This window comes from Dama dama, chromosome 15 (genome assembly GCF_033118175.1).
Source record: "Dama dama isolate Ldn47 chromosome 15, ASM3311817v1, whole genome shotgun sequence".
NCBI classification, from domain to species: Eukaryota; Metazoa; Chordata; class Mammalia; order Artiodactyla; family Cervidae; genus Dama; species Dama dama.
The window spans coordinates 96,773,017-96,795,359 of record NC_083695.1 but is presented as its reverse complement, the minus strand read 5'-3'; the positions used below and the strand labels follow the sequence as shown (position 1 = coordinate 96,795,359).

Below are 22,343 nucleotides of genomic sequence, written 5' to 3'. Positions count from 1 at the left end.
TCTTCCTGAGGCCTCCTTGGAGACCGTCCCTGCTGTGGGGGGGCCCTTCTCGCTGGCAGGAGGGCGGGGGGTCACAGGCTGGCTGCTCAGCCTTCTCCCAGCACCCGGACGGAGTGGGCTGCCTTCCCCTTGTCCTGCCGCTCTGGCTCCAGAGTGTGGGCTTCCCCTGCGCTTGAGCTGTGCTCGCTGGGGTTTCTGAGATGCCCTTCATCCTCCACGTGTGAGGCAGGTGCCCCTGGGCTCTCGGGACCACCGCTCCCGGCCAAGGACCCCCCGGGGCAGCCTCTGCTTCCCACCTGCCTGCCATCCACTCCCGCTTTAGGAACCGTGTGCTTGGCCGGGGCAGGAACTAACCCCTCCCCCATGCTCCCAGAAGCAGAAGTTCTACCTTGGTTTTGAACATAATTTACTTGATTATAAGTTTGTACAAGTTAATTTTTAATAATGGGTATGTTTGACAAGTGCCTTGCAAACCCGTGGGGTCCTGGGGTCCACGGAGAAGTGCAGGCTGGGTGACCCCATCACCTTCCGGGAGGCACCGACCAGGTGGATGCTCCCCGGCCCCGCAGCGCCTCCCGACCCAGGGGCTGCACTAGGGGGGCCGCCTGAGCTCCCCATGGTCCTCACACTGCGCCGGTCCTCTCCCCTTTCCCCACCAGGCTCTCGGGAGGAGGTGTGGGTACCACGGGGAGGGGGTGCGGGAGGTCGGGGGAAGGGGTGTGGGAGGACACGGGAGGGTGTGGGAGGTTGGGGGAGGGGGTGTGGGAGGCGAGGGGAGGGGTGTGGACACCACGGGGACGGGTGGGGAGGGGTGGAAGAGCTGGGTACCTTCTCAGTCGTCAGCTTCTGCTCTGCGACCTCGGGAGCCAGGAAGAACTCGTTGTAAGCGCCTGAGAGAGAAGACCCCAAACCCCGCTGAGCCTCCTCAGCCCGGCCGTGGGTGCTAGTGCAGCCCCAGGTGAGCCCGCTCACGCACCGTTGGCAGGAGGTGGCCCGAAACACACAGCTCCGTCCTCGGCCACCAGCACGGAGTCCAGACACAGGTAGGCTGCGGGGGGCGGGGGGGGGGGGCGGAGGGGAGGGCGGGTCAGGGCCCTCGCGGGCCGGCAGAGCCGGGGTCAGGGCGGGGCAGCCCTCCCCTCCGGATGCAGCCTTCCAGGGGCCCCAGGCAGGGCGGCTGCCGGGGTGCAGGTGCTGCGGGAAGAGGGGGGACAGAGGAACGTGGGCCGCCCGCTGAGTGCTGCCGGGGAGGGGCCTCAGGGGAGGCTGGGGGCCGGCCCCCGCAGCCGAGGCTCATGGGCCAGTGGAAGCCAGACCACAGCAACTGCCCCATCCATCACGTGCCAGAACCACAGTGGGGCCAGAGACCGTCTCTCTGCCTGGCAGGGCTGAGCTTCGGGGACCACACACCATCACAACATCCAAGACCACTCCCCACCGGCCAGTGGGGACAGAGTCAGCCCTGCTGAGAGGGCATGGCTGAGCCCCCCACACGGCTCCAGCTCTGCCGCAGGGTCCCTGCTCTAAGGCCCACGTTTTAAGCTGTGCTCTGACCCCCTCGGTCCTGAGACCAGAGCTGACACCCCAGGCTGCCCCCGGCTCACAGGGTGGACACGGCCGCCCGCCCCAGGCTGTGCACACAACACATGGGCAAGGGAAGCCACGCGGCCCCCCGGTTCCGGGCCAGACACGCTGGGGTGGGTGGCCGGGCGAGGGCCCGCGGAGGGGGTCACCTGGGTGCTGGCCGAGCGTCCGCAGGGTGCTGAGGCACGCGTGGGACAGAGCCCAGAGCTCGTACTCCTTGAAGGGCCGGCCCAGCTTGGTCAGGAGGTCCTGCAGGGAGACGTCCTGGGGGTGGGGGAGTCGCATTCAGGGTGCAGGCACCTAGGAGGGGGTTACGGGGCAAGGACCACATCCAACACGGTGGGTGTGCCCCCTCCCCTTACACGACAGGCTGGGGAGTCCCCGCGTCTGCACAGCAGGTATGGGGGTGCGAGTGGAGAGTCCAGACCCCTGTGCATGACCAGCGGAAACACAAAATGTGAAACAGTGTGGAAAAACTGCATGGAGGCCCCTCAGAGAAGCAGACGTGGAATTACCATCTGCTCTGGCAATCCCACTTAAAAGCGGGTCTTGAAGATGGAGTTGCACACCTATGTTCAAAACAGCATGATTCACAAGAACAGAGAAGTGGAAGAGCCCAAGTGCCTCTGGGCGATGAATAGACAAGCATGATTGGTCCATCCACATGAGGGACATCACTGAGCCCCAACGAGGAAGGGAATTCCGACACAGCGACAACGCAGATGAAGCCTGGGGACACAGGTCAGTGACACGCCAGCCGCAAAGGGACGTTGATTCCTCACACATCACGGACTGAGGGGTCACAGCCAGAGGCAGGAAGCAGATGGGAGGGTGTCAGGGCTGGGGGAGGGGAACAGCGGTCCATGCTCCAAGCGGGCAGTTTCAGTTTGGGAAGATGAGAACGTTCTAGAGGTGGTGGTGGTGATGTCCACACAGCAGTGTGAGAACCTAATGCCACCGACCTGCACACTTGAAATGGTTAAGACGGTGATTTCATGTTCCGTGTGTCCCCCTTTCCTTGCAACCCCGACCCCATAAAAGTCCCAGAATCAGAAGACTGAGTGCAGCTGGGAGGGAGTTCTCTGCTTTGGGGCCACAGGAGGAGCTAGGCCGAGCCGCCACCCTCAGACACAGACGTGCGTGTTTAGAGGAAGGTTCCGGAGGTAGTGGCTTCACCGCTCCCGGACCCCACTCTACGCCCAGTGTGCAGCCGTGCTGGTCCTGCAGCTTCCCCGCCTGCCTCACCCAGGCTGTGCCTGGCCAGCGGCCTGAGTTCTGGGGCACAGGGCTCCCCAAGTCTCCTGCTGCTTGTGGGGCTGGAGCAGTCAGCTTTGCCACTGGGACGTGCTCTACAGAGGTCTGGGGCCTAGTCACGGGAGGCCTTTGGGACAGGAAAGCTGAGACCATGGCTGGCCTCCCCATCAGCTCTGCCCCAATGCCACCAACCCTCCGCACGTGGTCCCCAGCCTCCGTTTACCCATCTGGGACGCAGGCTGTCGTGAGGCTGTTGAGCATTTGAAGGGGAGTGGGGCCCCTCAGGCCTGAGGTTTTCACCCCGGAGCCTGGCTCTGCGTACACGAGTGTGGCCATGTGGGCAGACACTGTGGGGCGGGGCGGTGGGACAGTGTGCGTGGAGCAGCCAGCTTGTCAGTGCCTGCTGGGGTCTCTAGGAGAGATTTCCGTTCTAAAGTAACCATATTTTTCATGTAAATTACCCTCAGGTGCTTGTCAGGATAGGAATAAAAATATAACTCAGCCAGCCCTCCCCTTGAACCTCTGGGTCAGCAGTGAAGTTGCTCAGTCGTGTATGACTCTTTGGGACTCCATGGTCTGTAGCCCACCAGGCTTCTCCGTCCATGGGATTCTCCAGGCCAGAACACTGGAGTGGGTTGCCATTTCCTTCTCCAGGGGATCTTCCCGACCCAGGGAGTGAACCCGGGTCTCCCACACTGCAGGTAGACTCTGATCGTGTGAGCCAGCAGGGAAGCCCTGGGTCAGCAGAGGTGGTGGAACGAGGCTGGGGAAACAGCGCTGCCTCACAGACACACATGTGTTTGGGCCACAGACCCCCAAGTGGCTTTGTCCCGAGATGTTCCCGGGGACCCACCTTGGGGGAGTGACTTCCTGGGGCCAAGACTTTCGCCCACAAGAGGGCTGATGGCTGCTGCAGGCCACTCACCTGCAGATCACCCGTGATCATGCTAAAAACACACTAACCTCCCGGACACTGGCTCTAAAGGAGTCCTCTGTCCTTCCCAGCTTATAAAGAGAGAGTGCCAGGGCCAGAGGAGCCTGGTGGGCTACGTTTGTAGGGTCGCAATGAGTCGGACACGACTGAAGGGATGCACGCCAGGTCTGGAAGATCGCTGCACCTCACTCCCGCTACAACCACCACCCTAGGGAAGCCCCGCCCTTCACCTAGAAGACCCCACCTCCTTGCGGAGACCCCACCCCCAGGAGGCCCTGCCTCCTGGTCACGGCAGATGCTCAGAACCCAGTAGGAGAACACAGCACGCTGCTGAGGCTCCGATGGTAGAAAATCCACCTGCAGCACAGGAGACCCAGGTTTGATCCCTGGGTCAGGAAGATTCCCTGGAGGAGGGAGTGGCAACCCACTCCAGTATTCTTGCCTGGAGAATCCCATGGACAGAGGAGCCTGGTGGGCTGCAGTCCATGGGGTCACACAGAGTCGGACACTGAGCGACTATCACCTTTCCAACCAAGCTTGACAGGTAAGTAACCTCAACCTACATTTTTAATTTCTAACTTAGAAACACTCCTGAGTTCCAAGACTGGCAAAGCAGAGCCCAGAGACAGCCCTTGGGCCTTCTGGAAAGACTGCTCCCTGTGCGTCTTTGAGAGAAAAACTAACCCCGCAAAGGCGTGCCTGGTTCCCCGTCTTAAAGCTTGGAGATTGAGCCTAAGTGAAGCTGAGGCTGCCCTCCTTCCTTGGGGTAAATGCCCAGCACTCGGAGGGCGCCCGTGAGTGCACGTGGGACCCGGTCACCCACCTGCTCAGTGGCTGCCCTGTCGGGCTCCCCGGCTCCGGTCGCAGTCCCCTCGTCAGGCTCCGGAGTCCCTAGGTCTCCACCCGCATCTCGAGGGCCCTTGGAACCAGGCGGGGGGCTTTCCCGCGTGGGGCTGCCGCCGCCCACCCGCTTGTCCCCTTCGCGACGGAGCTCGAGCGCTTGCTCCAGCCACAGTCTGGATGCAGGCTGTGCCTGGAAGCTGGGAAGGTCATGCTTCCCCTCTGGAAAGGCCTTCTTGGGGTCTGGAGGGAAAAATTCCGATGCGGGCAGCTGGGTTTTCACGCTGGTCAGCGACAGGCAGAGGGCGTTGGACTCGGGGCCGTCGGGCGGGAGCCGGGGGAGCGTCCGAACCTTTCTCAGGCGGCTCCTGTCCAGGTCAGCCGGGGGCCGCTGGACATCCAGGAGAAGGCAGGCCAGCCCCTCGGGCGCCAGCCCCTCCTGACCCGGGCTCTCTCCATTCTTCACAGGGGAAGACAGCAGAGCCTTGGAGGGCGGGGTTCCGGGGTGCTCCGGGCCTTCTCTGGCGGGACTCGGGGGCCAGCCCTCCAGGGCAGGCATGGCCTCGGGGTCAGCAGAACGGTCCCCCGGCTGCCTTTTGGGCCCTGCACTTCTGGGAGCCAGTCGCCCCCTCCAGGTGATGTCGCTGACATCTAGCGGAGAGCAGGGCATAGTCACTGCGGAGGGCGGCGGCCTGGGTGGGCCTCTCCCTGCCTCCCCTGCCCACGGCCACCAGTGAACGCATTGCTGCAGGACCCCTGGACCGCCCCCCCCCTCCCCGGGGTACTGGCCCAGAAACGCCCTGGCCTGCCTCCTTAATCGCACCATCCTGGCTAATTAATGAGTCTCCAAGGCTACGGTGCCCCCGCCCCCCCCCCCCCCCCCCACGCAGGATGAGCTTCCTGCGGGGGAAACGTTGCCTAAGGCGTCTAATCACTTCATCCAAAAAGCACATCGTTTTACTATTACAATTACACAAGCGATCCTCCCCAAAGGAATAAATTAAACCTAGTCCCGCCTCGTCTTTACGCAAAATCTTCGGCGCACACATGTCTGTGTGAACTGCTCTAGAGACACTCGCCCTCCTGCTCCTGGGGGCCTGCAGCCCCCGCCCCGAAGCCTCCCCGCTGTTAGAACCGCCAGCGGGCCCGGTGCCACTGCAGCGCCACAAACGCAGACTTGGTGGGAAAAGCTGCTGCTTGGCTGGGAGAGGGGCCCTGCCGCCCCCAGAGGCCCTGCCTCCCCCAGGGCCCTCCCTGGCTCCGTGCTTCGAGCACAGCGCAGAGCAGACGCTGGCACTAGTTCAAAGTGCCACTCAAGATTACACCCCAGAGCCGTGAAAATCCTAGATTCTTCAGCAACAGCGTGTGCGGCAGGAACCAGGTGGGCGCCAGAGCACGGCGCTGGGTCCACGGCCCCAAGGCCCACGAGCAGGACAGAGGTGAGGGTCCTGGGCACCCACTTCCCAGATGACCTGACTCTCACCTCTGCTTGGGTGTGTGTGTGTGTGCGTGTGTGAGCTTGTGGGTGTGCGCTGCGTGTGTGCGGGGCTGTGCCTGCTGAGTGGTCTAAATAAGTGTGTCCGAGTTTGCACAGACACGCATGTTTCTGTGTGTGCTGGGGTGGGGCACATGTGATCTGTTTGGATGCGCGTGCATGTGAGTGTGGGTGCTTCCACGGTGAGTACGCTGGTGCTGACGTGTGCACACCCGCATGTGCACGGCTGCGTGCGCGGTAGTGCCTGGGCACGCGTGCTGGCGGGCTGGCGGGTGTGCTTACCTTGCAACGCCGCGAAGGACTCAATGGAGAGCACCCTCCTCCCGGCGGCCGACAGGCTCCGGCACAGGCGGCAGGACGACGTGAGCTGCATCTTCTCCTCACACAGCGCGATGATGCTCTGCGGCGGGCGGGCGCTCAGCCCGCGCCCCCGCCTCGGGGCGGCCCCCACCCCCGCCCGCTAAGCCGTCCAGGCTCTGGGCTCACGGGTCGGGGCTGGGGGCGCTTACGCAAACCCGCAGATTCTGTCCCGCCCGTGACTGTTACAAGGCGCACCCTTCATCGCCGAAGTGCAGAGTAAGTCAGGAGCCCGGATGACCGGGTGGTGGCGTACCCGCGTGCTTGCCGGGTGTGCGAGGGCGCAGGGCTCAGGGTATTTCCTGGGGTGAAGCGGAGCAGGACTGAGCGCTTACCTGGAGGTCGGGCCGGTCCCCGGGGTCCTCCGCCTGCATCTGGCCCAGCAGCGCCTCCAGCTCCTGGCTCAGCCTGGGCTGGGGCTCGGGCTCCGGCACGTAGTCGAGGGCCGCCTTCAGCGTGGCCCCCAGAGAGTAGATGTGAGCCTGCAGCACCAAAGACCCGCTGGGGCCGGGGGTGGGGCCGTTGGGCGGGCCTGGGGGGCGGGGCCGTGGTGGGCGTGGCCACGCAGTGAGGCTATGGGCGGGGCTGTGGGGGCCATGGCTGGCGTCATGGGCGGGGCTGTGGAGCGGACCTGGGGGCGGGGCCGTGGGGTCGCGGTCGCGCAGGTCCACGCACAGCACCTGTCGCACGCGGTGTTGCTCTTCCGGGCCAGGAGCACCCCCCCCCCCCCCCCCGATCTTTCCAGGGCAGCTCCGCGCCCCATCCCCCGCCCCCAAGACATCTCCATTCTCGCCCTGACTTTTCCTCTCTGTGCCCACTCATGGACTTCGTTATTTCTCTGCTGAGCTGCTGCCTGTTTTGGGTGCACTCCTGGCGGCTCAGATGGTAAAGAATCTGCCTCCCAATGCAGGAGACACAAAAGACGCGTGTTTGATTCCTGGGTCAGGAAGATCCCCTGGTGAAGGGCATGGCAACCCACTCCAGTATTCTTGCCTGGAGAATCCCGTGGACAGAGGACCCTGGCGGGCTATGGTCCACTGGGTCGCAGAGTCGGACACCACTGAGGAACACTTTCCCTTTTCACATGAAGGGGTTCATCTTGGTCTCTGTGTCACATATATGTTCTCTCTGTCACTGATCTTTTAACTTTGTTCATGTGCCTTTGACATTCAAACATTCTACTGTTTATTTTTCATTTGTGAAATCTGCTACTGTGACCATCCTCTGCATCCACTGCAGTGACCATCCTCACGTGGATGTCTTCATGCAACCACACCACGTTCACAAAGGCTCAGGCCCTACAAGTGGGCTTGCCATTCAGGGTTAGCCAGCTGCTAAGGAGCTTCGCTCATGAGTGAGATAATTCTTTTTTATTGGCTCCCTTGGAGGACCTTCCCTAGCCCGGGACAATAAAAACTACTTCTGTGTTTTTCCAATACATTTGTAATTGTGAAGCATCGAGCTCTGACCCACCTGGGATGTGTCTTTTTGCTGGGCACTGCAGGGATGGGGGTTTGTCTCCTGGTGGAGAGCCACGAGCGCAGCTGAGTAAGAGCCCACCCTCTGCCGGCCTGAACCTCAGCCTGCCGCCCTCGCTCCCCGGGGCCTGCGCGCTGGCCTCCCCTCCTCTTTGTGTCTCCCTCTGTCCAGACTGTGTTCTTTTAATCATGGTAGCTTCAGAGTGCATCCTCACACCTGAGGACAAATTGCTCTCCATCTCCCCCCGCCCCGGGGTAGATTATTTTCACATTTGTCAAGTTTATATATAAAGTTCCACCATTCCCATTTAAAAAAGAAACCCAGAATGGTTGGGATTTTAGTGTAACAGCACTGATGCTGCAGAATTTGGGAGGACCTGCGTCATGCAAGATAAAACACTTGGATGTGGGCAGGATGGCTGTCTCTAGGTTGTACCATCAGCAGCACTTTGGTTCACCTGTGGACAAAGTTCCCCGTGGGAGCTGTGGGATCCGGCAACATTTGCCAAGGGACCTGGCAGGGGTCCTGCCCACCTGTTCCTCAGGTGAGAAACAGACACGCCTCTGGCTTGGTTGTGGACCCCTTAGCTAGACTGACCAGGGAAACAAGAGAGGACGCAAGTGAAACCAGAAATGAGAGAGGAGATACTACAAGTGATGCCACAGAAACAAAGCATCATAGGAGACCACTAGGTATACACCAAACTGGATAACCTAGAAAAAAATGGATACATCCCTAGAAACATACAGTGTACTAAGACTGAATCATGAAGAAATAAACTGAACCGTTACTAATAAGGAGATCGAATCAGAAATCAAAAACCTCACAACAAAGAAAAGCCCAGGACAAGACGACTTCACTGGTGACTTTTTCCAAACATTTATTTAGAGAAGAATTAATGCCAATCCTTCTCAAATTCTTCCAAAAATCAAATGAGAGGGAACTCTCCCAAACTCATTTTATGAGGCCAGCATTACCCTGGCATCAGTTAGATAAGGCAATACAAGAAGACTACAGACCAACATCCCTGATGAATACAGATGTAAAAATCCTCAACAAAATATTAGCAAACTAAATTCAAAAGTACATTAGAAGATCGTATGCCATGGTCAACTGGAATTTGTCCCTGGGATGCAAAGATGGTTCAACATAGGCAAATCAATAAATGTAATTCACCATATTAAAAGAATAAAAGTTAAAATCATATGATCATCTCAATAGAAGCAGAAAAAGCATTTGGAAAAATTCAGCATCTTTTCATGATAAGAACTTGCAATAAATTGGGTATGGAAGGGATGTACTTCAACATAACAAAGGCCATATACGACAAGCTCACAGCTAACATCACACCCAATAGTGAAACGCTGAACTCTCTCTAAGTTTAGAACAAGACAAGGATGCCCATTCTCACAATTCCACACTGGAAGTTGTTGATAGCCAGAGTGATTAGGCAAGAAAAAGAAATAAAAGGCATCCAAACTAGAAGGGAAGAAATAAAACTGTCTCTGTGCATGGTATGATCTTACATCTGGAAAATCTTAGATTTCATCAAGAAACTTTTAGAACTAATTAACAAATGAAATAAAATTTCAGGATACAAAATCAGCATACATAAATCAGTTACATTTTTATACATTAACAATGAAATATCTAAAAAAGAAATAAGACAATCAGGAGCTTCCCTGATGGTCCAGTGGTTACAGAATCTGCCTTGAAATGTAATGTGGGTTCAATCCCTGGCCATAACACTTAGAAGTGAATGATACTGAAAACGCTATTAGGCAAAATTCATGTTTGGATGGAAAGTCTTAGCTTTAGGCATTGACCCTAACATTAGGAAAGAAGAAGAGCTCAGACTAATGAGCTGAGTGTCCGACTCATTAACTTGAAACAAGCACAAGAAGAAAGAGACTGCAACGGAAGAGCAGGACCGATGGAGGAGCAGATGGGACAGGAAGCATCGCAGGATGCAAGCGGGCTCTCTGAAAAGCTGATGGGAGAAACTTCCCTGTAGGGGAGGTCGCTCCGGCTCACACATGGTTTGGCTTGAACTTTGTGCTGACCAGAGAAGCCTGCGTTTTTAAACAATTTATTTTATTGAAGTACAATTGATTTATAATGTGTTAACTTCCGCTGTGCAGCAACGTGACTCATTCATGCATATATATATATACTTCAAAAAAGTCCTTTTCATTATGGTTTATCACAGGATATTGAATGTGGTTCCCTGTGCTGCACAGAAGGACATTGTTGTTTACCACCTTATACGTAACAGTTTGCATCCACTAACCCCAAACTGCCACTCTTTCCCTCCCTTTTGGTAACCACAGGTCCGATCTCTATGGCTATGAGCCTGTTTCTGTCTTGTAGATAAGTTCATCTGTGTCATATTTTATATTCCACATGTAAGTGCTATCATACGGTCTTTGTCTTTCTCTGACTTACTTCACTTAGTATGATCATCTCTGGGTCCATTCATGTTTCTGCAAAGGACATTATTTCATTCTTCTTCATGACTGAGTAGTATTCTGTTGTATATACGCACCACATCACTTTCTTTTCTTTTTTGGCCATGCCATGAGGCTTGAAGGGTCTCAGTTCCCAAACCAGGGATGAACCTAGGTCACAGCAGTCAAAGTGCTGAGTCCTAACCACTGGACCACAGGGACATCCCTACATCTTCGTTATTCATTCATCTACAGCAGCTTGATTTATGGGCTGTTGAACACACATCGTACGACTGCTTTAACCATTAGAGAAGAGGATGCCTTTAAAAATCAGAATGGAGTTGCTGTGGTTCAGGCATCCAGGGTGGATCCAGGTGGCTGAGGGTTCAGACACATTCCTGCATCCCTGAGAACTTGGATTTCAGGATGCTGCTATTAGACTCAGGGACACCACCAGCTGTTCTCAAAACAGTATCTGCCAGCAGCTGCCACCTGCAACCTTAGGTCTCAAGCCTCCCCCTGGGACTATGCAGCCATTTCAGACCCCAACAAATCCTGCTTAACCAGCACCCTTCCTTCTTGCAGCTTCAACCCTAATTCTTGACAGACAACTTAAGTAATTTTGTGGGTTTTGCCTTTAAGAGCCTCCACATTTTGTATTCTGGGGACACGATGCAGGTGCTTCTTAACTCTGTGTCTTTCAGGCTGCAGTCCTCTGTTTGGCTCAAATAGCAGTCTTTGCATTTCTATTATGGATTGTTATTATTTCTGTTGACAAAACTAACAAAATATTGGATATAGAAGGGATGTACTCCTTCCCGCAAGACTGGTAAGAGAAGGCACAGATAAATCATCCAAGGAGTGGAATGGGACACCTAGAATAAGGCATTCATTAAGAAAGAATGCCCCCTGCAACTTTATAAACACAGATAAAAATGGGTAAATTTTTAGAAATATGTGGTTTATCAAAAACTGAGTCAATAAGAAATTCAAAAGTCCTATAATTATTAAAAATAGAGCAGCAATTAAAACTCTTTGCTCCAAGGAAATAGATGGCTTCCTAAGTCTGACCAGACTTTCAAGGACCAGTCCATTCCATTCTTATGTAAGCTGTAACACAGCAAAGGAAGCGGGGGCGTTTGCACACGACAAAGATACTCCTGATGCCAACGCCATCAGAAACATCAACAGAATGGAAAACCACCAGCCACTCTTGAAAATATGCAGAGATGCAAAGCAGGCATCAGTTGATCAAACGCAACGGCGTAAAGAAAACACAGGATGCTGCCCATTTAGGTATTTCTAAGTCGGAAAGGTTGATTTAATGTTAGAAAATAAATTGGGAGATACTGACATCTTAATAATCATTTCGGAAGTGCAGAAGCACTGCACAATAGAACACGATGCCTCTGCAGGGGCCTCAGGCAGAAGCCGTCCTGCTGGGAAGGTAGGAGGCGCTCTCAGGATGGGGGAGAATCACTGCCCTGCTCACCCCGGCTCCAGCCCACCCAGGACACTTGGGGCAGCGGACGTGGCAGCAACACAGCCTGGCACCTTCTGCTGGGGACTCGATCAACGGCAGGCAGACTTTTCACCACTGAGCCGCCTGGGAAGCTTCCCTGGTGCTCAGACTCTAAAAAATCTGCCAGCAACGTAGGAGACACAGGTTCGATCCCTGAGTCAAGAAGATCCCCTGGAGAAGGGAATGGCTACCTGCTCCAGTATTCTTGCCTGGAGAATCCCATGGACAGAGGAGCCTGGTGTGCTGCACGCAGTCCATGGGGTTGCAAAGAGTCGGACACGACTGAGCGACTAATACTTTGATCAGTTAAATAGAACGTTATCAGAAATAATTAAATAATTTACCACAAGGGCTGATATAAAATTAAGATGTTAAAGTGAACTGCACTTCTGTAGACCTGACACAAAAAGCAGAAAAATGTGATTACAGAGATGACCATCCGTTTACATAAAATCAGAAGCATCTCGTTCCTGAGAATAATCTAGTAAAAGACATTCAAGTAAAACACAGGAGAGGTTTTAAACCGTTACTGAGACAGTAAATAAGAGCTAAATAAATGAAGAGGAATAATGTGCTTCTAGAGGAGACCACATACTATAAGGGTTGAGTTCTCCCCAAACTGAGGTACAGATTCAGACCATTCTAGTCAAAATGCCAACAGAGCTTTTCATGGAACTTGATACTAAATCCAAGCCCTCTGTGGAAGAAGAAAGACTTCAGAACAGCCAGGATGCCTCTGAAAGGAACAGGGAGTGAGCCCTTTCCCTTGTGGAGCTGGGATTGCTAATAAATGCAGGGTGCAGACCCTCCTGGACTAGAGCAGAGGTCTGGGAGGTAGACCCACTTTTGTCCGGACTGGGGTGTATGTGGCTTCGCTGGAGTGTGCCCAAGGCTAGCCAGTAAACAGCTGGAAAGACTTTTCTACACAGAAAAAGATGAACTTGGATCCTTGCCTCACATTACATAAAAAATCCACCTCGGGTGGGTTTAATGTGAACAACAAAACCTTTAAAACTCTTGGTAGAAAATGTCAGCAAATATCTGTTGGACCTTGAGGTTGGGAAGGTTTCTTAAAGCAAAAAACAAAACAAGCCACTAACAGAGAAAACACTGTCAACTACAAACCGGCACCTGCCGTCCACCTCTACAAGGATTAAATCAGGCACCGCTGCAGCTGCCGACCGTCAACACTCCTGAAGGAGCTCGGGGTGGACAGCAGGAGTGAGGCCCCTGCTCTGGGGAAACTGGCAGGACAGGTCTTCAGACACTTAGATGCCGGCAGGACCCAATTTTATGAGCCCAGTTTCTGCATCCTCTCATTTCTAGAAAAGCACTGAAATCTTGCACGGTGAGTCTGCTCCCTGTGACCAGCAGACCTGCTGCAAGGATATGTGCTTGGGCTTCCCGGGTGGCTCAGCGGTGAAGAACCTGCCTGCTGATGCAGGAGACACGAACTCGATCCTTGCTTCAAGAAGAGTGCGCAGGCGGAGGGACAACGAAGCCCGTGAGCCACGACTTCGGGGCCTGTGCACTGGGGCCTGGGGGCTGCAGCGGCTGAGCCCGCCGCCCTAGAGCTGGTGCTCTGCAGCAAAAGACCCTGCAGTGAGGAGCCCGCAGACTGCAACGAGAGAGCAGCTCCTGCTGGCCACAACTAGTGAAAAGCCTGCACGTCTGATGAATACATAAAGAAATAATAACATCTAAAAAATTAAAAAAAAGAACAGGAGCTTGACTACACATAGGTGGTGCAGTGGTAAAGAATCTGCCTGCCAATGCAGGAAAAGCAAGAGACACGGGTTCCATCCCTGGGTCGGGAAGATCCCCTGGAGGAGGAAATGACTACCCGCTCTGGTATTCCTGCCTGGAGAATCCCACGGACAGAGGAGCCTGGGGGACCCGGTCCACAGGGTCACAGAGTCGGACACGACTGAACGGTTGAGCACGCGCCCATGCCACGCCCCCATCACCAAATCACATGCGTACTGACCTCCCCCGCCCCTTTGGAGCAATTTCTTAGACATATCTGAAATGCTGTCTCCTGGGCTATCGTCTCATTTTGTCCTAAATAAAACTTAACTCGCAGCTCTCACATTGTGCATTTTTTTAAGTCAAGAACACCAATAATTTGACTCTATTATAAATGACAGGGCTCCCTTGGTGGTACAGTGGCTAAGAATCCACCTGCCAATGCAGGGGACATGGGTTTGACCCCTGGGCTGGGAAGACTCCATATCCGGAGAGCGACTAAGCCCGTGTACCGTGTACCGCCACTAGTGAGCTCGAGTTCTGCAGCCGGAAGCCACAGCTACTGAGCCCGCACTCCCCCGGGCCCTTGGCGACTGAGCCTGCACTCCCCCAGCCTGCGAGCTACGGCGACGGAGCCCACGCACCTGGAGCCTGTGCGTGGCAACGAGAAAAGCCACTGCAGTGAGAAGCCTGCGCACCTAGAGAAAGCCGGCACAAGGCAAGGAAGACTCGGCGCAATAAATAAATGAATAAATGAATAAATCCAGGAAAAAAGTTTCTAAAAAAAGATGGACTGATAAACTTTTTCTTTTTTTTCCATCAGAGGATGCCTTCAGGCAGCTTTTCTCAAAGCATGGTTCCAGAGGCCACACAGCTTCACAGCGGAAGGCTGCGGGGCTCCCAGGGCTGTGGGCCGGGCGCCGGCACGGCAGACTGACTGCAGACGCCGCGGTGAGAGCCGGGCCTCCGCGGAGCTGGGCCTTCAGGAGGGTTACAAACACGGAAACAATGCCACTGTCCTCACTGTTTTTGTGGGTGAGAATACTGTCACTTTTCATGAACATATACGTGTTAACATTGAATGGGTTTATGATCGTTATTATTAAATGAGTTAGTAGGTGGACTTTTTCCGCATTTCTCCATTTTATCTGTAACACAGTGAGTACTGTCTGGTGTATACACGAAGCTCTTTGGATACTTGATTTTTAGGAGTATTAGGGTTCCAAGAACCAAAGAGTTTGAGAACTGCTGCCTCAAGGAAGTGAGATGTCACATTCCACAGTCAACACGACATTTGCAATCCTGACAAAATGGAGGAAAATACGGGGAGAAAAGTGGAGAAGAGCTGGAGAGAGCTGGAGAGAGATGGGCCCGCCCGCGGGCAGGCCCCACCCCACCTACACGACCCCACCTACATGACCATCGACCATCGTCCGGGGCCACCCTGTGGAGGTGCTGGTCTCTTCCAGCTGGGGGAGCGTGCCCCTGGGTCCTCCCGGCTCTGCAGTGACCAGGCTGGGAGCTCGTGCTGGACACTCCGAAGCTGCGCTGAGCAGCACCGACCCCAGCAGGCCCTCACCCCTGCCCAACGAAGGATGTGACACCCAGCGCAGAAAGGGAAGTCCCAGGAGCTGAGATGCAGCGGCAGGCTCTTTTCAGGGAGCGAAACTGGCACAGGTGGGCCCTTGCCCTCTAGGTCTCCGCCTGCCTCGCTGCACTGGGGGCGCCCAGGGGTTCACTTCACTGGGCGGGGCCCGGCGGCCTCGGTGACCTTGGCCCGGGTGTCCCTGGTGTGGCCGTGGCTCACACTCCGGGGGTGGGGGGGATTCTCCAGGCCACAAGCCTCCCACGAGCAGCCCCCGCCAGTCCTTTAGAGGAGCTGTGACTCCTGCCAGCCACCACTGGTAATTTTAGGTGCTTTTAACATCTTAAATATAGTCAATTCACACTCAGACAACATGCCAGTGAGGAGTGACAACAACGCGCAGTGAGGAGCCGGCGGCCAGATGCACGAGGTCGCCGGAGCCCAGCCGTGGAGTGAGTGCCCCAGGCAGCCCCTCGGGGGGGAGACCCCGCCGCTCTCGGAGGGGGCCAGGTGCTGGCCTCCTCGCTGCCACTTACCTCAAAGGTGTTCCCCGTCACGTCGAACTCTGGGGGCACAAAAGCTCCCTCAGGGTCATCTGGGGAGGGAAGAGAAGGTGCCATTCACACGGTGACCCACCAACACACGTCAGGTGAGACGGGCCACCAGGCTCTTCCTGGATGGGGGGCTGCGTGCACCTGGGGCCTAGCCAGGACTACCCACCAGCGGGACCCAGCCCCCCTGCCTCCCCTCACCCAGGCCCAGGCAGGTTGCTGTGGAAACCCAGCTCCAGACCACAGTGCCCAGGGCAGGGCCCGCACCCCCGCAGGCACCTCTGTGCTCATGTTCCCGCGTGGGCCTCACCGCTGAGCTGCTCCATGAAGCACACGTTCCCGCTGGTGTTGAAGGCCAGCGTGTCGGGCGTGATGCACAGGGTCTGGAAGATGGCCGAGTGGGCAACGCTCCGCATCGCCAGGCTGCACTCCAGGCACACGGCCCAGGCCTCCTGCTCACTCAGGCCGCTGTCCCGCAGGGAGAGGATGTCGGCCAGGGACACATTCTCCTGCCGAGACAGCCTGGGCTGAGCCCCGGGCGCCAGCAGAAGGGCGGGGGGCCTAGGGACGAGACCCCGTGACTGCCTCCACGTCTGGATCTGACGCAGCTGTGGTCCTGGCACCCACACTCACTCACACATGCACTCACGTGTGTGCACCCAACACACTAACCACTGTCGTGCGTGTGTGCATGCACAGCCACATGCTGTCCCCCTACACACACACACACCTCGCACACATTTACTTAGTTATCAGAGGCACAGGCATGCAAAACATGCACATCCACAAGCCTGTGCCCACACGTGTCCACACAAGTCACACCTGCACGAGCAGGCCTCACAGTACACAGGCGCACACATCAGACCCCCTGCACCTCACCGCCCTCTTCCGGGCCATTGTTTGATGCCCTGGTCAGCCCTGTGAGTCTGTGTTCACACACCACCCACCCAAAGAGAGGAGGGGGCACAGAGGGAGCCAGACTGGGAGCTGAGGGGGGAGCATGCGGGCAGTGGTCAGGAAAGGGCCTGGACACCCAGCCTCAGAGTGGGAGTGGAGAGCGGAGTGAGTGGGGGTGGGGAGCAGGGGTGAGTGGGGTGGGGAGCAGGGGTGAGTGGGGGTGGGGAGCAGGGGTGAGTGGGGTGGAGAGTAGGGGTGGGGAGCAGGGGTGAGTGGGGTGGGGAGCAGGGGTGAGTGGGGGTGGAGAGTAGGGGTGAGTGGGGGTGGGGAGCAGGGGTGAGTGGGGTAGAGAGTAGGGGTGGGGAGTAAGGGTGAGTGGGGTGGAGAATAGGGATGGGGAATAGAGGTGAGTGGGGGTGGGGAGTAGGGCTGAGTAGGGTGGGGAGCGAGGGTGAGTGGGGGTGGGGAGTAGGGGTGAGTGGGGGTGGGGAGCAGGGGTGAGTGGGGTGGAGAGTAGGGGTGGGGAGTAGGGGTGAGTGGGGGTGGGGAGCAGGGGTGAGTGGGGTGGAGAGCAGGGGTGGGGAGTAGGGGTGAGTGGGGTGGGGAGCAGGGGTGAGGGGGGTGGGGAGCAGGGCTGAGTAGTGTGGTACAGAAGAGAGGTCCCCAGCTTCCTATCCCTACCAAGCTTCTGCCTCCAGCCTCCAATGCCCCGCCCCCAGCGTGCAGGGTGTTCTCAGGTGCAGCCAAGCTCAGGTCCTGAAAGGAGCCTCCACCTCCTGCCTGTAAACTTTCCCTCCCTGCACTGGGTCCCCAGAGCCACGGCCAAAAGGGAAGGCTGGGTAGCGGTGCGCGTGCAGTGCTGGGGGACGGAGGCGGATGGGGCAGGTCTGCTCGGGTGACTTGGCTTCTCCCACCGTCCACAACCTTCTCAGCTCAGGGAGGGGCTCGGTGCCTCCTCCGGGACCTGCCCTCCTCTTTCTGTTGGGCGTGGCGTTAAGGTGGGTGAGGACAAGACGGCCACAGGGCTCATGGCTCCCAGAGAAGGGGGGCGCCCGCGCCAAGCTCCAGAAGTGTGTGGACCCTGCGGGAGGGTGGACGGGCTTCTTAAAAGGAGAATCCTGAGCAAAGAGTGGAGCACATGGTCAGACCGGGCCAGCAGACAGTGAACCTGAAACCTCAGCTTCCGAACCTGCCGGCTGCACCTGATTCTCCCGTACGAGATCGTCCACATTTGCCTCAGGCAGGGAGGACTCACAGCTCGAGCGCCAGGGGGTGTTGCAGGGCCTGGCTAGAGAAGTGCCGGGCACTATGTGCCCACAGACGCATGCCCGCACACCAAGAGGCCCATGCACACGCACACAGACACGCACAGTCCACAGCCCGAGGACCCCGTGGGCTTGGCTCTAAGGAGGACGCGTCTGAGCTGGTGCCACTGTGGGGGCCTCGCTGACTCTCACTGGCCATGGCCACGCGGGCACCGGGCCCGCCTGCTCTCACAGACAGACGTGCTGCCAGGAAAAGGTGCCCAGGGCAGGCGCATGGCTTCCGGCTCAGGGCCAGGCCTCTGTTGTCCTGCCCAGGGAAGACCCTCAGGGAAGCCGGAGACCTGCACCCACTGATGGGGGAGCCCCTGCGGGGTCTCTGTGTGGCTCTGTGGGGTGACTCCCACAGGCCCGGAGTCAGTGCTTCCATTCAGCGGAGCCCGGCCCCCCAGGCGGATGGTCTCAGACCCCCCGAAACCCCACTACTGCAGCGGGAGGCGGCATTCAGCTGAAGCAGGTTCCGGCACACCCAGGGGAGGTCCTGCCACGTGACGAGGGACCCCGTAGACCCTGAACCTCGGGCCAAGCAGGCCCCCGTCCACACCCAAGGCAGTGGGGCTTGGAGGCTGGCAGGGGCATCACGGCCAAGGCAGACATTTGTGGGCGGTGGGGGCAGGCGACAGTGACACATTAGGAACAGACAAGCCGGTGAGGCTCTGGCGGATGGACTGGCTCCGTGTCCTGGGTATAGACCCAGCCTTCTGGGCCGGTCTAGAAGGTTCCCCAGAACCCCGCGGGAGCTCGCTCCCCACCGCCAGCACTGCCCAGCAGGACGCTGCCTGGTGGCCACGGGCTAGGGCTGCGGGCGGGCCTCCCGGGGCGGTTCGAGCGGGCCCCCTGGCGGCTGTGTGGGCAGAGGCTCAGCGTCTGTCCCGGCTGGGAGGAGAGCAGGGGCGGCAGGGAACGCAGTCTCCCCAGGCAGCACCCCTGGTGCCACGCTGGGTCCCAGACGGGCATCTCCTGCCACCGGCCGGTCACAGAGAGGTGCTGGCCAGCGGGGGCGTCTGTCCCTCCAGGGCGGGCCGTGGGCCAAGCTGCCTGGGCCACAGGACCCCTCCACGGGCCATGGTGCGTGTTTTTTTTTTTCATTATGTGCGTTTCAAACACTGCTCCTCTGCCTGCAGACCCCTCAGGCCCAGCCCAGCTCCCAACCCACAGGCGCCGGGGAGACAGACGTCCTGCTGGACTTGGGGGGCCAGTAAGAACACTCCCTCAGGGGAGCCTTGGGACCGGGACACCCTGCCCCGCCAAGGCCCCCGAAGACCAGGGCCGCCTGGTGGCTGACGTCTGCCCCTCCCAGGAGGCCCTGCCTGCTCTGCTCTGGCCTTTGCGGGTCCCAGCGGCGCTGCCTGCTGGTGGCCAGAGGCCAGGGGCCAGGACTCGGCTGGGAGGGGCCGGCCCTGAGCTCTCATGCCCACATGTCTCCCATGGGTCCCCAGGGCAGGTGCCCAGAGAGAAGCTGCTGGGACAGGGGGGCACCCACACTCTAGTACCGGACCCCTAACTGTTTTCCAAAGCGGTCGGTCTGCTCCACGCCCCCCACCTGCAGGGAGGGCGGCCTGCCACCCCACGCCCCCCACCAAGCGGCCACCGCCCGCTTTCTAGTCCTCAACCTGGCCCTGGCGGGAAGGTAGTCACGGCTGTGTATCTTGTGTTCTCTGAGTCTAATGAAGTCGAACGTTTTTATATGTTCACCAGCAATTTGATTTTGTCCGCGGTCACAGTGGGGGAGGGACCGCCCAGAGGCTCCTGCTGGGGTCTCCTGCTCACGGGAGTCAGCTGATACAGTGAGCTGTGTGAGGATCGAACGCCCACGTCTCCTGCGCATCCCCACCCGCGGTTCCCTCCAGGGGCTCTCGCAGCCCGGCCCTCCGTCCTCTCACACCGGACGGCTCTGGGGAATCGCTCTGACAGCAAAGTCCTGTCGTGGGCAGTCCCACGTCACTGGCGGGGACTTAAAGCCTTTAACACGGACCACACCCACTGTGTGCAGGCACCAGAGTCTGGAGCAGGGACAGGACATCGGCTGGAGCCCCAGTGACAGAACCCCCGGCTTAGAACACACCCAGGGCAGTGCCTCCCATCAGGAGAGGCTGTGGCGAGAGGGGCCAGTTGTCCGGACTTTCTTGCTGGATGGACCACCACCGCGGCCTCCCACGACATCTGGAGGTCACGGCCACGGACAGCGGGGACCCCTGGCCCACACACTGGGCTCGGGGGGCTGCTCCATCCCCAGGGCGCTACAGCAGCTACCAGAGGGCGTCAGGGCTCTGCAGTGGGATGGACGGCGGGCTCGGGGTGGAGGCTGCGGGTCCAAACCCCACTCTGCCTGCCCTGTTTACTGGGCACCCGTCACAGAGGAGGCCCTGGAGGCACGGGGCGGTCGGTGCAGAGAGGCCGCGTGGAGAACCACGTTCTGTGTCTGCCTGGAGGGTGGTTCGGGGGACATGAGGCTTCCAGCAGACGCTTTAGGAACCCCCCCTCGGGAGCATCCGCAGGCTGTGTGCCGAGAGCACCCTTCACTCCGCCATAAAGCCATGGAGATACCCACAGTTATTTATTCCCTTGCAGTTCCCTCCGCAGCCCTCTCTCTCTCACCAAATCCAGGCCACGGCGGGTGGGGGTGGGGTGGGGAGGCACCCCCCCCAACCCGGGCACTGCCCCTCCGCCCCCACAGACTCTGAAAGACTGTTTCTAGGGCATGAGCCCCTCTGTCCTCAGAAGCAGCTCGGCTAAGGATGTGGGCAGGGGCCAGGTGGGGGCAGGGGCCCCGAGGCCCGCAGCGACGGTTGCTGTGAACCTCCAGTTCAGGAGGGCGGCGGGTGGGTCTGCAGACCCCACAGATGGGCCTGTGCTGGGATGGGGGCTCTGCAAAGACCCAAAGCCTGGGGAGCAGCTGAGCCCTCCGGCGCCACCTCTCCTGTGGCCAGGACTGGCCTCTTCAAGGGCCATGGGGTCTCCATTCGACCCCGACCTACAGAGCTACCCGACAAAACCAGGCCCAGGGGCAGCTTCTCCGACAGGGTTGCAGGCAAACCGGCTCTAGAGGCGCTTGGCCGGGTTAATGGCCAGAAGCCCCATGGGGCAGCCTCCAGCCCGGGGGATCCGGCTGGGGGTTCAGGACTTGGGCTCCTGATTGAAGGCCCTGAGTCGGTCATCGGTTACGGGGCCCCCAGCCCCCACACCACCAGCTCCGAACAGGCCTGACTGGGCTTTCTGCCCAGAGGCCCCACTCACCTTCTAGGACCGCGGCGAGGGGAACACCGGGCTGGGCCCGGGGCCAAAGCGCCTCGCGCTCATTCCCCCAACATCTGTAACCCCGGGCCCACCCCTGCAGGGCATCCGCACCTACGGCCCACAGCTGCTGTCCGGTGGCGCGGGGTCCTGGCCCCTCTGCGGGGAGGGGAGGTGAGAACAGCTGCGGGGTCCCCTGCAGCTGGGACCTGGCCCGCGGGGGCCGGGGGCCTGGGGGTCTCTCTGCGAACCCCTCGGTGGGGGCGGTGGGGGCGGTGGGGGTCCCCCCCGGTGGGGGAAGGGGCTCACCTCGTCTTCTGGCAGAGTGGGGAGTGGCTCGAAGTCGTAGAAGTCCAGGTCCTTGCCGTCCTCCTCATAAAAAGCCGCCGCGGCCCGGTCCATGGTCTGCATCCTTGGGCGCGCCGCCGCCGGAGCCGCAGCGTCCCCGCCGCCCGAGGTCCGCGCGGCCGGCGCCCCTCCCAGCCTGTCCTAACCGCCCGCGGCCCCGGCTCCCCGGCCGCCGGCTCTACTCCGGGGCTGGCTCCGCGCGCCGGGCTGGTTCCGCGCTCCCGGCTGGTTCTGCGCTTCGGGCAGGCTCCGCGCGCCGGGCCGGCTCTGCTCGGGGGCTGGCCCTGCGCTCCGGGCCGGCTACGCGCTCCGGGCTGGCCCTGCGCTCCGGGCTGGCTCCGCGCTCCCGGCCTGACTCCGCGCTCCGGGGCTGGCTCCGCGCGCAGGGCTGCTACACGCACCGGGCCGCCATGGCAACGCGCCCGCGCCCCCCCCCCCCGGCGCCCCCGCCCCGCCGCCCCCGGCGCCCCGCCCGCGCGCTGCCGCAGTGTCTCCAGAGCAGGGCGGGGGTGGGGACACCTGGACGCCGGACTAGGGCTCCGGGCGCTCGGAGGGCCGTACTCACTTTGGCCGGCAGCTGGGAGCGCCTGGAGCCTCTAGGGGCCTTCTGGGGATTTTGTCCCTCGGGGATGTTGGCCGTTTCCGGGGGCTGTGCTGGGGGCGCTGGAGGTCTGTGCGCGGCGGGCGCCGTTCGGGGGCGGGGCCGGTGTTCCTGAGCGGTGCGCCGCAGGCTGCGGCGGGGTCTGCG

The 22,343-nt window shown here is 59.0% G+C and overlaps 1 protein-coding gene across 1 annotated transcript in view; it reads right to left on the bottom strand.

Moving 5' to 3' along the window:
- Positions 1–21,658, bottom strand: part of KNDC1 (kinase non-catalytic C-lobe domain containing 1) — a 53,477-nt gene extending 31,819 nt beyond the window's left edge. The window contains exons 1-9 of the mRNA XM_061161355.1: positions 21,557–21,658; positions 16,105–16,303; positions 15,780–15,838; positions 6,800–6,946; positions 6,390–6,507; positions 4,596–5,263; positions 1,734–1,848; positions 977–1,048; positions 829–890 (exon numbers count right to left, since the gene is read on the bottom strand). Of these exons, the coding sequence (XP_061017338.1) occupies positions 829–890; positions 977–1,048; positions 1,734–1,848; positions 4,596–5,263; positions 6,390–6,507; positions 6,800–6,946; positions 15,780–15,838; positions 16,105–16,303; positions 21,557–21,658 (1,542 nt within the window). The remainder of the gene's footprint in view (positions 1–828; positions 891–976; positions 1,049–1,733; positions 1,849–4,595; positions 5,264–6,389; positions 6,508–6,799; positions 6,947–15,779; positions 15,839–16,104; positions 16,304–21,556) is intronic.
- Positions 21,659–22,343: the final 685 nt, after the last annotated feature.